Below are 12,949 nucleotides of genomic sequence, written 5' to 3'. Positions count from 1 at the left end.
GAATCTCATAGTAGAACAACAAGTATGCCGAGCGGCCCCTCTAATATTGATACTCAAGGCGCTTGATTCGGACAAAGTGGATGACGACAAGTCTCTAAGCTCAGTTATGGACGCTGAGGGCATTGTGAACTTGGTGACGCTTTCAAGAGAAGCCATGAGCCAGAATAGTAAAGAGTATAGTTGTTGATAATTAAACCCTGATGCGGAAAACACCATAAGCTCTAACTCCCCAACCCTGAACCATTGTTGGCCATGTGAAGTAGTTCCCAAGATGCTGGATCTCGAAAGGCGTCGGAAATTCCATAACTAAATAGATCATCGAATGCCATTTGAAGCTGAAACTGTGATGCATCAAACCCAACCCACGGTTCAATAAGCTGTTCTGGAAGATATTGAGGATTGTCAGATACATGATCGCCGTGAAACCCTTGCTCGGATGGGAGAGACACTGGGGTCGGTATCACGACCTCCTCTGTCCCAACTGACTGGTTGAGTGGCTGGTGGGTTGTAGTTAGAGGCCTCTCATCTGAAGTAGTTGGTTCGGCCGTTGTAGTGGAGTCACTTTTATCAGGGGCCTCAACTCGTTGTCGATTCATGCTACCCGGATTGCTGGAACTCATCAGTCTGTGTGCAAGCTTTGCGACGCCTTGGGCAGTAGTCCAGCTCTGACCAAGCGTATCAAGAGCTTCGCAGCAAAGACTGAGATCTCTGGACGAAGCATCAATGTCCCGTACCCTGTCCCGTAGAGCACGGTATATCACTGTTGTGGCCATGGCCATGGCATATGGTACTAACGGCAGTGGCGGGAGAGTTTCATGCTGGCCATGACCGAGCATCTCAAGGATACGGTCCGCCGACGCGAGCCGCCTGGTGTAATGCACGTTGTCTGGGCCGCTGTGTCGACACGACAGCATGGCAGCCAGATGATACCAGATCTCGAGGAATGCTGCTTCCATGTTAACAGGATGTCGAGGTCTATGCAGTGGTACATGTGAACTAGCCTCTATGTGATCTGTGAAAACGATCGAATGTGGTGCCTGATGTGAGTTCTAATAGAGAAGGAAAATCCTCACAGTCATCAACGGTTGATGTGGAGCTCGCCTTGTAGACCTTGGTTGCCTTGACTGTGAGGTCTCCCAATACTAGGGAGATGTGAAGAACCTGAGACCGATAGCTTTCTCTCCTTGGAGCAATACGGTCGATGGAAATGTCAGTGTCGTCGATGATGAAAGGCCCTGCTCCCATGGTAGGCTTGTTGAGCCGGTCAAAGTTCCGAAGCGACCACCACAGATAGTCAAGGTCCTCATCCGAGTTCTCTGGCATCTTCAAGTGTAACGACATTGACCATGCCTCCCTGATAGCCTGTGTCAAATACATCGAGGAGCGGTCAACGCCGCCTCGGCCGTCATTGTGGAGGTGCATCAACGCTAAGATCTGGATCTTGACAACCCTGTTTGACTCAAGATTCGCCTTGATGGCTGCATCGAGGCCGTCAAGTAGCTTTGATGCGAATATTTGGTGGCTCAGAAGTGGTCCGCCGTCGGCCAGCCGTAGAAATGGAGCAGCCTGTTTCGCTTTGCAGGTGACAAGACATATTGCCCTTAGCAAGTATCTAGAGGCTTGGCCGTTGCTGAAATCGCGGAGCACACTAGAACCATCCATGATGGGAATAAGGTCGTCTAGAAGAGAGTTGTAGACTGGTAGGAGTGCCTCAATGGTCGTCCTCGGTAGTTCAAGAAGAGCACCCACATCCTCCAGATAACGTCGATGGTGCTCCGTTAGAGGTGGTATTTTTATCGTCTGTCTGTACGTCCTCCACCACATTTGTCGACGCCGAGTCTGTTGAACAACATCCTCGGCGGTTGAAACTCGGCCCCGGCTCGTCTCTGATTGTTGACATGTTCGGTCTGGCTCGGGCAGGGAGAAGAGATGCTTCAATACTGCTTCGGGATTGTATTCTTGCAGTTGTGAAGGATGCGGGCTTGACTCTCTGGTGTTGACATCTGGTTGTGACTCTGGGGCAGGGGCCTCGACTGGTTGCAGAGTGTCGGTCCTGGTGTCGCCCTCGTCATGATAGCATCGCTTCTTTCGTGAGCGACAGTGGTGACAAGGTATTGGCGATATACTGTCAGTCGTCCTCAGCTTTGTAATAGGCAGCCAGAAACTTATCTTGGGACGTTCGTTTCCTCGTAGGTGCAGTTGAAGATTGCCAGACAAGCTCCATGGCTATCGTGATCAGTCGATAAGCTCTTGAATACGGTATCCTGTCGACTGGAGCTCGATTCCACCTGTATTGGAGGCGGCATTGATGATAGTGGAGAGATGCTGGCTCGGAATGGAACTGTAAAAGGGGCTAGCTTCCCCGCCCTCGACCGGGCATGGTCGGCCCGCAAAAGTAGCTCCCGTGTGCGGGGCCGCTCCGAAAACGGTAGATACCGCTCCGAGAGCCGACTACTGGGAAATCATGACACTTGACAACCAACTGGGCGAACAGAGTACTGGCCTCACTTCAAACAGAGTCCTGATGCGTGGCAACGTCGAATGCGGTAGCAAACGCTTCGATGCTTTACGCTAAAATTGCTCATCTCATCCTGCAATGATGGGCTGTTGGACCAAGACCGAAGCCCTCCCCTCCTGTCAGTGAGGTTTTGGAGCCCGATCCCGTTTTGGAATTCCGGCCATCAAGTTGGGGGCTAAACCCAAGTCGGGTCGGCAACTCAACCGCTCAAGGAGTGCAGCCGATGAGACGTATGTATGACTGGATCGACTTGGATCTGCGTGCCAACAACCTCTCATGTGTTGACGGATGGCAGGGGCGCTCTGGAGGGATTGGCTGGCCTCAATTGCCCCACTGATAGCAACGCGGGGTACAAACAGGCTTCTCTCTGAAGTGGCATATAAAGATCCATGACATCTTCAGCAGGGGTTTATGTTCATCAGCTCATTGTGCAGTCATTAGCATTACTTGTACATCCCAGTCTTCATCATGTCTCCTTCATCCACTATCACACGCTATGTCATTGTGGGCATGGGCGTCCGCTCGTCCATGTACTACGAGAGCATCATCCGAGACTTTAAGGATGTTGCAAAGCTCGTGGGAATCTGCGACACAAATCAGACTCGCATGAACGCTGCAAACGACCACATCGCAGAACTCGGAGGCGAGCGTGTGCCTACCTACAAGGACAAGGACTTCGATAAGATGGTCCAAGAACAAAAGGCTGATGTTGTCATTGTCACCACCATCGACCTCTTCCACCACCACTACTGTATTCGAGCTATGGAGTTGGGCTGTGATGCGATCACGGAAAAGCCCATGACTATCGATGAAGAGAAGCTTCAGGCCATGATCGATGCCGAAAAGAGGACCGGAAAACAGGTTCGCGTTCTGTTCAACTATCGCTACGCACCTCATCACACCAAGGTTCGCGAATTGATTGACTCTGGGGTCATTGGCGAGATCTCGACTGTCCATATGGACTGGATCCTTGATTGCCCCCACGGAGCCGACTTTATGCGTCGCTGGCACCGACACAAGGAGACGAGTGGTGGCATTCAGATGCACAAGTCAATTCACCACTTCGACCTTGTCCACTTCTGGCTCAACACCGAACCTGAGCTTGTCTATTGCCTGGGCTCCCTGCGTTTCTACGGCAAAGAGAATGCCGAAAAGCGCGGCGAGAAGAATCTTGGAGAACGATACCTCAACAACCAAGATGCGAAGAAAGATCCCTTTGCTTTCCAGCTCGGCGATAACGAGCGGATGAAGAAGCTATACCTGGATGCAGAACATGAAGATGGCTACATCCGAGACAGGAACTGCTTCGGCGAGGACATCACCATCGAAGACAACCTCTCCATGATCATCAAGTACAAGAACCGCGCTGTTCTCACCTACAACACCTACGCGTATGCACCATGGGAGGGATACCGATGCGTCTTTAACGGGACCAAGGGTCGTCTTGAGATCAATGTTGTCGAGAGCGGCTACTCGCCGACAGGCATTCCAGTGACGAAGGATCCCAGTGGTGAGGATAAGCAGTATATCCAGGGAGGTGTCGAGCAGACCAAGATTGTCGTGTATCCCATGTTTGACGAGCCTTATGTGGTGGATGTTGTCAAGCAGGAAGGCACCCATGGTGGCGGTGATCCCATCTTGTTGCGAGATGTGCTCCTTGGTGAGAAGAAGGGGGATGTTGATCGCGCCGCCTTTATCCGTGATGGTGGCAATGCCGTTCTCGTGGGTGTTGGAGCTAATCACTCCATGAAGTCAGGCATGCCCGTCAAGGTACAGGAGCTGGTCCGCTGGTAGTTGTAGATGCCGTAGTAATTTGGACTTTTGCATGGACTTCGTCAGATCTCTAAAAAAAAAAAAAAAAAGAAAGAAAAAGAAAGAAAAAAAAAGAATAAAATTAATGTGGTGTTGCAGTGACCCAACTGCATAGTCGCGAGACGAATCAAGTTATGCGAGCAGTGATGGGAGTGATGAGGAGAGCAATTTCGAAGAAGACACGCCCGTTGGAGTGGACAATAATTCGATGCAAGATGGATCGGAATTCGTCCTCCCATCCGGACGTTGGCTGGAGCTATTCGCAGCTTTGTTCCAGCTCTTGATGATGCTCTGGGCACATCGAGACCCTGCTGGAGAGATGTCGCCTTGCTCTGTCATTCATTATCCAAAACCTGAAACCAAGCTCGCCTTGTCAATCATATCATGCGAGTAGCTTACACCCCTACTACACTTTGTGTGATCTTACTGCTTTTGTCTGGGCGGCTGGGCCCTTCCAAACCTTTCATTAATCCCTTCCATGATCTAATAAAACACCAACTTACCATAGGCTAGGGAGCATACGGGTGGATCAAGCGAGGCCGCCCCTCCCATCTCGGATATTGCCCCTGCATTAGCGCTAGTTGAGAGTAGGCTTTGAGATTTTCTCAACAAGGTCTCGCTTGGACCGCGACGTCTAGACGTGTACCTTTCGCAGCTTCGTATCTGCCGCATGGGGAGTTTAATACGTAACCCATGCCCCTCCTCTTATACCATCTTTCACACTGTATTTTTACGCATATTTTTCATGAGCTTAGGGGTTTGATTTAGTGCAACGCTCTGTTACTTCGTGAGTTCCATGAAAGCTTAGGTCTGTGCATTATCTGATCTTGCCTGATCTCGAGGATGTCCTTCTCCTTCGGCTGTCAGATATGTGGTGTCGACATGGCTACTGCCCGAATTCGCACCTCAGATGAGCCGCCGAGCGCAGCTTGGAACTACCAAGGGGCCAATTATGTAGGCTTCTTCGATGAACCTTGGGACGAGAATTTTCAAGACCAAGAATGCCAAGAATGCACGATCGCAGATAGAACTCCGGCCGATTCTCAGATACTTAAGTTCGAACTCCTCCCTATTTGGCCAAAATGCGATGAAGACGACCCCGACTGGCTTCCGGATAGCCAACCCCATAGTCACGACGAGCCCCTGGAGTACGACTCAGGTTTGGAAGCCGAAGACTCTGATGATGGGTCGTCAAGAAGCTCTTACGATGAGTCTTGCCACAACGACAACGATAGCGATGATCAGGGAGGCAGCTATGACGGTACGCTGAAGCAATACAATCTCTCGGACCTGTTTGATCCGCCGAGGCCTGAGAGGCTGCCCCACGGGGCCTGGCATAGAGGGTTTGTCCATTACACAGGCAACCGCAGACTTCCAGAAAAGCGAGTGCTTCTTCCTCGCGGCTCCATATCCAAGATTCCGCCAGAGCATATCGCCTCGCCGGCATGTCGGAGCTTACGAGGTATCAATGGACATGTGCTAAGCCTAGCGCAAATGAAGAATTGCCGCAACGTCCGCGTTTTGGTACCAAAGCCGTCGAATTGGAGGACAGACGTTAGCGAGCAGCTCCTCGAAGAAAGCAGTCTATTCTATCTGTCAGGAGAGTCAAATGGCTCAAATCTTGGCGTGGACGGGCATTTCCAGCCCTGGCGGTCCTTCTATCCCCCACGCCACGGGCTGCATGAATTGAGGACCAATTGGGAGTTCATCGACGAGGGCTGCGATGTGAGTGTCCCTCAACGGTGTATCGCTAAAAAAAAATCTTTCTTACAGAAGCAGGAGTCTGACGTATTGCTGCCACTGGCAGTCCACTCTTACTGTCTCGACATGTATGCAAAATCATCATACCATCGACTGGGCCGTGTTGATTTGGATGGGCTTTGGTATTGGCGTGAGATACAGAGTAGCCCAGACTCTTACGGAATGGGGGATCGAGTCCCGCTACGGCGGCCGGAAGTGGAACGAGCCCGTAAACGTTGGGACCAGCCGTGGCACCATCTCGCCGGCGATGAATGGCTTGTCGCGAATCCTGTTGAGATCCCAGGCATCTGCCGGGTTCTGGAGACTTGCATGAACCGTACAAACAAAGGTCAAGCTCAGCTGCGGAACGCGAGGCTCCTCGCTCTCCCTACTGAGGTCATTCATCATATACTTTCGTTCCTTAACTTACCTGATATCGACACGATGGCAAAGACGTGTCGGAGGCTCTACGACCATGCGCAGCCAATCTTCAAAGCATGCGTGTTTAGGGACATGTACTGGTTGTGGGAGATTTGTGAAGGCATTGAATACCCGACATCGCCTGACCGGCCAGCGACGTGGGATCCGCTTTGCCCACCTGGCTTGCTGCCTCCTGCGCTTCCGTTGGGCCTTGAGAGCAAAGAAGCTGAAGACAGGCTCTGGACAGAAATCATCGCTGAGGATCCAGAGATGGAGGGGGCTGGGAATGCCGCCAAAGCGCTCAATCGCCTGCGCCGGGACGAGGTTTTCGGACCATATCGTGCAAGACAGGAATCGTCGCTTCACGAGTGGCACACCTTTCGCGCCTCTGTAGCAGCGTGGATCAGACATACACAGGGCAGAGCTGGGCCTAGCATAGACGGGGCTGACTGGAGGCATATATGGTTGCTTTTCAACCCTGCAACAACTTCCTTACCCGGTGTGCGCAACCGCGCGCGGATATGGAATCACTGCGAGCAGATTATGGATTGTGTTGCCTTGGCGCACAAATCAGGTGAGATCGACAACAAGCATGATGATTTGCACGCAAAGTTGTCGGACCCGTCGCAACCGGGACTGACGACGAATATCTACGACGATGCTGATTGGTTCTAAACTACTGAAAGAGAATCTGTAACTAATCGAATTGAAGATTGTGTACATAACTCGGCACTTAGCCATGACATGCGCAAATGGGGAGTAGTTATGGTCTCGTAAACAGCATCAACGCGTCGCCCCCAACCACTAAGACTCCCTAGTAGTGATACCTAAAGTTCAAATTCTCCTTGTCTGTCTTGTCTTCAAATCCATGCGCGAGCGTACTGTCCACGGTAATCTCACCATCCTCTGTTCTCCTATCCCGGACCCTGTTGCTGTACGCATAGTAGGCCCGTAGCAATAGCAACGTTGCGGCTAGGACACCATAGCAAGCGACGTGTACTGAAAAGGCGATGAAGTATCGAGGAGCATCGTTGGAGCGGAATACTTGAGGCCCGATACAGTTTCCTACAGCCCAGCATAGGAAGTTGGTAGCGATGACAAAGGATCTCTTGGTCTGGCCCGCGACATTCCGGGTGATTAGGGAGAGGCATAAGGCAGAGCAGGCCCAAAATGATATCGTGACGTAGTAGGCCAGGAGCAGACCGATTTCATTTGCCTTGCTTGTGCGTTCAACAGTCATGAGGACCACGGTACCGGCAATTGAGCTACAGGCCCTGTTAGTATGCCATACTATCGTTGGTGAGAGGGACAAACACTTACGGGATCACCGATGTAGCCATGGCGTAAATGGGCTGCCCGGTCTTTCGATCCACCCAAACGGCGCCGAACATGATGATTATCATGACAGCACCCAAAACCATGGACAGAAGTTGTGTCTGGAGGACATCGAAGCCAAAGCTCTTGACCAGAAGTGCTGAAAAAGCATTGAGGCCAGAGTTGGGAAGGGTGGTGCAGATCTGAATCACTCCAAACGCGTACGCTATTTGATGTTAGTCATGGTCATTCAAGATGCTCGATAAACTTACTTTGCGGGTCTCGCAGAGCCTCGTAAATCTGTTCTACTCGAAACTTTCTGTTTTGCAGTCCACTCTGATTGCTGCGAACGCGCTCGACCATGAGCTTCTTGTCGTCCTCAGAGAAACACTTTGACTTCATTGGAGAGTCAGGCATCCACCAGAGAACAAAGAGTCCCCAAAGTACGGTGATACATCCGTACGTTATAAACAGTGCTTGCCAAGAGTGAATAGGGGCTTTGTCGGGAATGTTCGAGAAACAGTAGGCCAGGAGACCCCCGACGATCTGCTGTAAGCCGTTCATGGCATACCTTTAGAGGTTAGCCTGCGTTTGAGAGCCCGAAAGCCGACTGACCACTCACCAAAGAACCACTGTCGTACTTTGTTCAGAACGTCGGTACCACATGCCTGAAAGGAACACGAAACATGGCTGGCAACAAGCTTCAAGGGCTCCCAAGAAGAACCGGACGGCAAGCAAGCCTCCAAAGTTTCGACAGGCCGCATGGAGCGCAAGCACAGCGCCCCAGCAGATGATGTTGGCTGCGAGATACTTGGCCACCGAGACGCGTTGTATGATCCAGTTCGTCGGATATTCAACTACCAAAACCGCGATGTAGACAATGGTTGTCAACCAGCTGTACTGGATAATGTTGTTAGCAACCTCCTGGGGGGAAACTACAGCTATGCTGATATGCGTACCTGCTGCCCGACGAGCCGAGTATCATCCACGATCCCCATGATGGAGGCAAACGAGATCGTTCCTTTGTCAAGTGCCTGAAGAAAGTATGTCACCATCATGACGAGCAGAACTCGCTTGTCAATCATCCTTTTCAGTCGTTTGTTGGTCTCGTTGTCGATCTCGATGGCAGCCGCAGAAGCGTATTTTGCGACTTCTGGGTCGACCCTGTTATTATCGGCAGCATGCTTGATGTCGGTGGCATCCTCGAGATGCGTGGAACTGAGGGCCTGAGGATTATTCTTCGTTGACGGCATTGTGAAGCAGTAGGGGACAAGGAGAACGAGTCAACGATGGCTTGACTGGGTGGTCGGAGCTGCAGTACCCTCGTTTATATGCTCTGGGTCTTTCCCCGCATTCCCTCTACCCCAGACCGCTAATGACATGGAGAATCCGGGGATGCGGAGCTCGACAATCCGGGGTTGTCCACCGGTGATAGCCTTAATCCATATTATCCAAGGTGATGCCCCTGTATGTATGGGACTGGGAATGACTCGCCGAGAGTCTCGCCGGTAAGCATGTCGGCAAGTTTTGTTGAAGTCCTCCGCAAAGCAGAGCCGACCCAAAATTGGCTTAGTCTGTCCCCTGGGGTGTCGGGTGGTCTGTCGTCGGACCGTGCTGAGTGGCCCGTACGTTGTGATCGACAGGTGTACTGTATGTGCTGATGGCCGCCTGTATCTAGATATCGTGTTGCGATAGAGCTGGGTGGTATCAACAAGTTGATTAAATTGTCGAGTGGCGTCGAGTTCTATGTTGAACAAGAATCACTTGGTGATATATTTCACTCGCTACTCTCCAAATTACATAGAGGACACACCCCTCAACGGGTTAACGTCATTCATTTACGTGATGTTTAAACTGTCACATTACGTAGCCTCAAAGGACAAGGTCGTATCCTCTCAATTGTCAGCAAGTTGTTGGCGTCTCCGCCCCGAAAGGAGTAACGACCCGACAAGCCGTGCACGGCTAGACTTGGGGTTGGGACCAGGTCCATACCACGATGATCCACTATCTTCCGATGCTGGGCGCCAGCGGTACAAGTCTGATCTTTGCGATGGGCCTTGCACTCATGGGACGATCTCGGTTAGGGGTACATCTCCTATGTCACCATTGCTCTTGTTATTTCTCTTGTATAAGACCTTAGAGTTGCTCTGACATATAGTGCTGCTCAGTGCACATGGGTTATCACTTGGACGTGGCACTGCAAGCCCGAGTTCTGGTCGTTTTACAGTCTCCGATACCTGGGCAACAGCCTGATTCGAGGCCGAGAGTGAGACTTAAAGTTCAGACCTCTGATCAACCTAGAGAGTGCAGAAGTTAAATGAGACTCAGCGGAAAAGAAATCTCAGGAGGCCGGACAGGCCAGGTTAATTTGTAGTACCCGCCTGCCACTGTCGACTGGACCAACACACAGACTAACACGGCATCCCATGAAGCCATGAAATATGTCTCTAACGTGATATTTATATCCTTGATGTCTTATAGACCTTATGGTCCCGAGCCGACCCGTAGGTCTGAAGATTGTATCACAATCGGTTTGTCACCGGCGGCAGTATCTAGTTATCTACGATCGCTGGCATCAACCATGCTAATCAATCCAGCTAACAAGACGTAATGAACACTCGAAAGACCTGGAAATAGCCTACCGGTTCAAATAGGAGCTCATACAACAAGTAGTAGCCCTCGGGTGAATTGGCACACATCCGTTTGGTCCAGCAAGCCAGTTAAGCCAAGAGGTTGGTGATATCCCCATGCTCTATTCGACATTTTCCGTCCTTGTTTGACGTGTCTCCGCTCTTAAAACAGTCCAAACACCCGAACCACGTTTTGTGCTTGGGAATGTTACGGGCAAGAGCGCGCAGGTCCCTCGTTAGGCTGTCTGTGCGATCCCCGGAACACCCGCAGTTGTATCGTGACGTGCAACTCCTCACGGCGAGAAGGGGAAGATTATTTGCAGCTTTGAGCAAGTCATTGAGCTTATGATCCCTTAGGTCAAGCTCGTAAGGGACAATGCCCGCTCCCCTGAGCGTGAGGGTATATTCTGAGATGGCATGGCTCGCACGATAACATCCTGAGGTGAGGCTTGTCCATTGCCATGTTGTCCACGGCGCTGTGACGGCGCGGTGATAGGCCTCACAGAATTGAAGTCGCTTCTGGTCCAGGTACCCTACGTCTATGTTAGCTAAACCCTTGAACTTGCTCGAGAATCCGGGTTCTTACTCCCAACGTCATTGGGTAGAAGAGGATGGTCAATTAACTGGATCGCCTGGGTCTGGGGCCCTGCAATTGGTCCTTCATGATAAAGAACCAATGTCCACGCAACTTCGCAGAACTCGTGCGGCAAATCTGCCACATAAGCGAAGATGAGAAGACGGGAAATGTTTTCAATGGACGCTTCTTCCGCATCAGGCAGTGAAGACGTCCAATTCCTAAGCCATAGGGCGCCACAGTACTTGAGAGTCTGAGTGCATTGATACTTGTCGCACACGCCAGCAAGGGCGAGAAGTAGGTTGCTTCGGGGCTGTTCGGGGATTCCCTTGAACTTAAAATGTAGTATCCTGCATAGAAGAAGCATGGCTGTGAAGTCATCATCAGGAAGCAATAGTCGATATGGTTCCTGGTCTGGTGATGCCTTTGAGTCGGACAGTTGGACTCCCTCGAGAAACCTCCCGTCGAGCATGGCTTGGAATACTGGGGATGCATTTGAGAGAATTTTTGAGGATACTAATATCTCTCTGTCCTCGAGCTGGGCGGTGGTCTCCTTCTCCTCATCTTCAGACTTGGGTTGATCCTCCTTTTCGGAGGCGTTTTTTGAGGGAGCATCGGTTTGAGGGTCGTACGGTGAGACTAGAACAAGATCCCCAGCGGGATCAACCGTGCTTCTCTTCAACATCGATTCGGTATTCGGTATTGCGTCAAAGGACTTGATGCTCATTCGGGTTGGGCGAGGGAAGATGGAGGAGCAAGAATCGCGTTGCTGAGGGTCTCCATCAAATTGAGTTTCAGCCACGGCGCTTAGTCACCCACTCGGCGCGTGCTGCAAGGGACTTGGAGGCTGGCGCCTTGTGATTGACGTTCTAAGCGCCTGAGGTTCAGGGATAAGCTAAATCACAGATGGCTACTGAGAGAAGTCCATGACAACCACCAATCGAACATTTAAACTATATCATTGGAAAGAGAGGTTCTGGTATGGTGCACAAGACGTCTCCGACGACAAAAGAAAACGTTGGTAGCGCTCTGCAAAAACTTGGCACCAAGCCTGATCGCGAGGTGAAGAAGTCGGGGCGAATCGTCTGCATTAACTAAACGAGATTTTCCCCCATTGGTTTGCTTCTCTGTCTATTTCTTACATGTATCAAATGTCAAATTCTTATCTAACAATGTTGGTCTTGGTCGGTAATGACTACTATCGCAAGTCCCAACATGCTAGTGATCGAAACGCCTCGGCGGGGTTGCGAAACAATCGCAGGCTTCTACAACCTAAATTCACTCATAAATGCACCTCAAGCTACACTATCATTATGTATTAACATCTCATACCGGTATCTCTAATATAAATCATGACCACTTGTGCCAGAATCGCCTGTCCTGTACGATCACTTCCGGGTCGTCGGATCACCTACCTACCCTACACACCAATCGAGAACGGGTGACCTGACAGGGTTCTTCTTTGAGACAGTAGTAAACTGAGCCTAAATCTGGAACCGTTTCAAATAGCTCTGGGGGGAGGTTGAGGCCATCCCGTACAAGTCCGAGTCTGCCGGATAGAATTGAGCCTTGACCTTTCAATCGCAGAACCTTGACAAAAGTTCCGGAGCTTCACGCATGTGCTTCGAAGGCCCTGGCCTCCGTTCGGTGTCTTCCAGACCAGGGCATTGATCGGCACACACCCCTGTCTCCGAACCGGAGCGTACCTCTTAAGCATAAGACGGCGTGCCCAATAGGGAAGCTCTTCAAACATCTCCCCACGCCTCGACCGTTAGATTAGATTAAAGCATTTGCACTCTCAATGGCCACACGAGTTTCCTGCTCCCTTAATAGCACTGGCAACAGCCGAGGCATCCACGATAGGTTACATTGACACGATGAGCTAGGCTGCCAAGCCGTCCCTTGCACAAAAAGCCCTCGTCCGTGATTGGCAGGTGTCCT

At 51.1% G+C, this 12,949-nt stretch overlaps 4 protein-coding genes and 1 pseudogene across 5 annotated transcripts, besides 1 other annotated feature; 2 read left to right on the top strand and 3 right to left on the bottom strand.

Moving 5' to 3' along the window:
* Positions 1–221: 221 nt before the first annotated feature.
* NCS54_00478200 (Hypothetical protein) lies at positions 222–1,662 on the bottom strand (the record flags this gene model as incomplete). Its single annotated transcript, XM_053150307.1, has 2 exons — positions 222–946; positions 1,074–1,662. The coding sequence occupies 2 exons, from the start codon at positions 1,660–1,662 to the stop codon at positions 222–224; spliced, it is 1,314 nt and encodes a 437-aa protein (XP_053006282.1).
* Positions 1,663–2,986: 1,324 nt separating this feature from the next.
* Positions 2,987–4,312, top strand: NCS54_00478100 (Hypothetical protein; the record flags this gene model as incomplete). Its single annotated transcript, XM_053150306.1, has 1 exon — positions 2,987–4,312. The coding sequence occupies one exon, from the start codon at positions 2,987–2,989 to the stop codon at positions 4,310–4,312; it is 1,326 nt and encodes a 441-aa protein (XP_053006281.1).
* Positions 4,313–5,212: 900 nt separating this feature from the next.
* Positions 5,213–7,165, top strand: NCS54_00478000 (F-box domain-containing protein; the record flags this gene model as incomplete). The annotated part of the gene is made up of 2 exons (XM_053150305.1): positions 5,213–6,055; positions 6,110–7,165. 2 exons carry the CDS (start codon positions 5,213–5,215, stop codon positions 7,163–7,165), a joined length of 1,899 nt encoding a protein of 632 aa, XP_053006280.1.
* A 139-nt stretch (positions 7,166–7,304) lies between these two features.
* On the bottom strand, positions 7,305–9,057 carry NCS54_00477900 (MFS domain-containing protein; the record flags this gene model as incomplete). The annotated part of the gene is made up of 5 exons (XM_053150304.1): positions 7,305–7,755; positions 7,811–8,030; positions 8,077–8,375; positions 8,427–8,704; positions 8,764–9,057. The coding sequence occupies 5 exons, from the start codon at positions 9,055–9,057 to the stop codon at positions 7,305–7,307; spliced, it is 1,542 nt and encodes a 513-aa protein (XP_053006279.1).
* A 1,467-nt stretch (positions 9,058–10,524) lies between these two features.
* NCS54_00477800 lies at positions 10,525–11,777 on the bottom strand (annotated as a pseudogene). Its single transcript has 2 exons — positions 11,021–11,777; positions 10,525–10,967 (listed from the first exon to the last, which is right to left on the bottom strand).
* Positions 10,525–11,777: a sequence feature.
* Positions 11,778–12,949: the final 1,172 nt, after the last annotated feature.

This window comes from Fusarium falciforme, chromosome 4 (assembly GCF_026873545.1).
Source record: "Fusarium falciforme chromosome 4, complete sequence".
NCBI lineage: Eukaryota > Fungi > Ascomycota > Sordariomycetes > Hypocreales > Nectriaceae > Fusarium > Fusarium falciforme.
The sequence above is the reverse complement of the archived record's forward strand: the minus strand, read 5'-3'. Positions and strand labels throughout refer to the sequence as shown.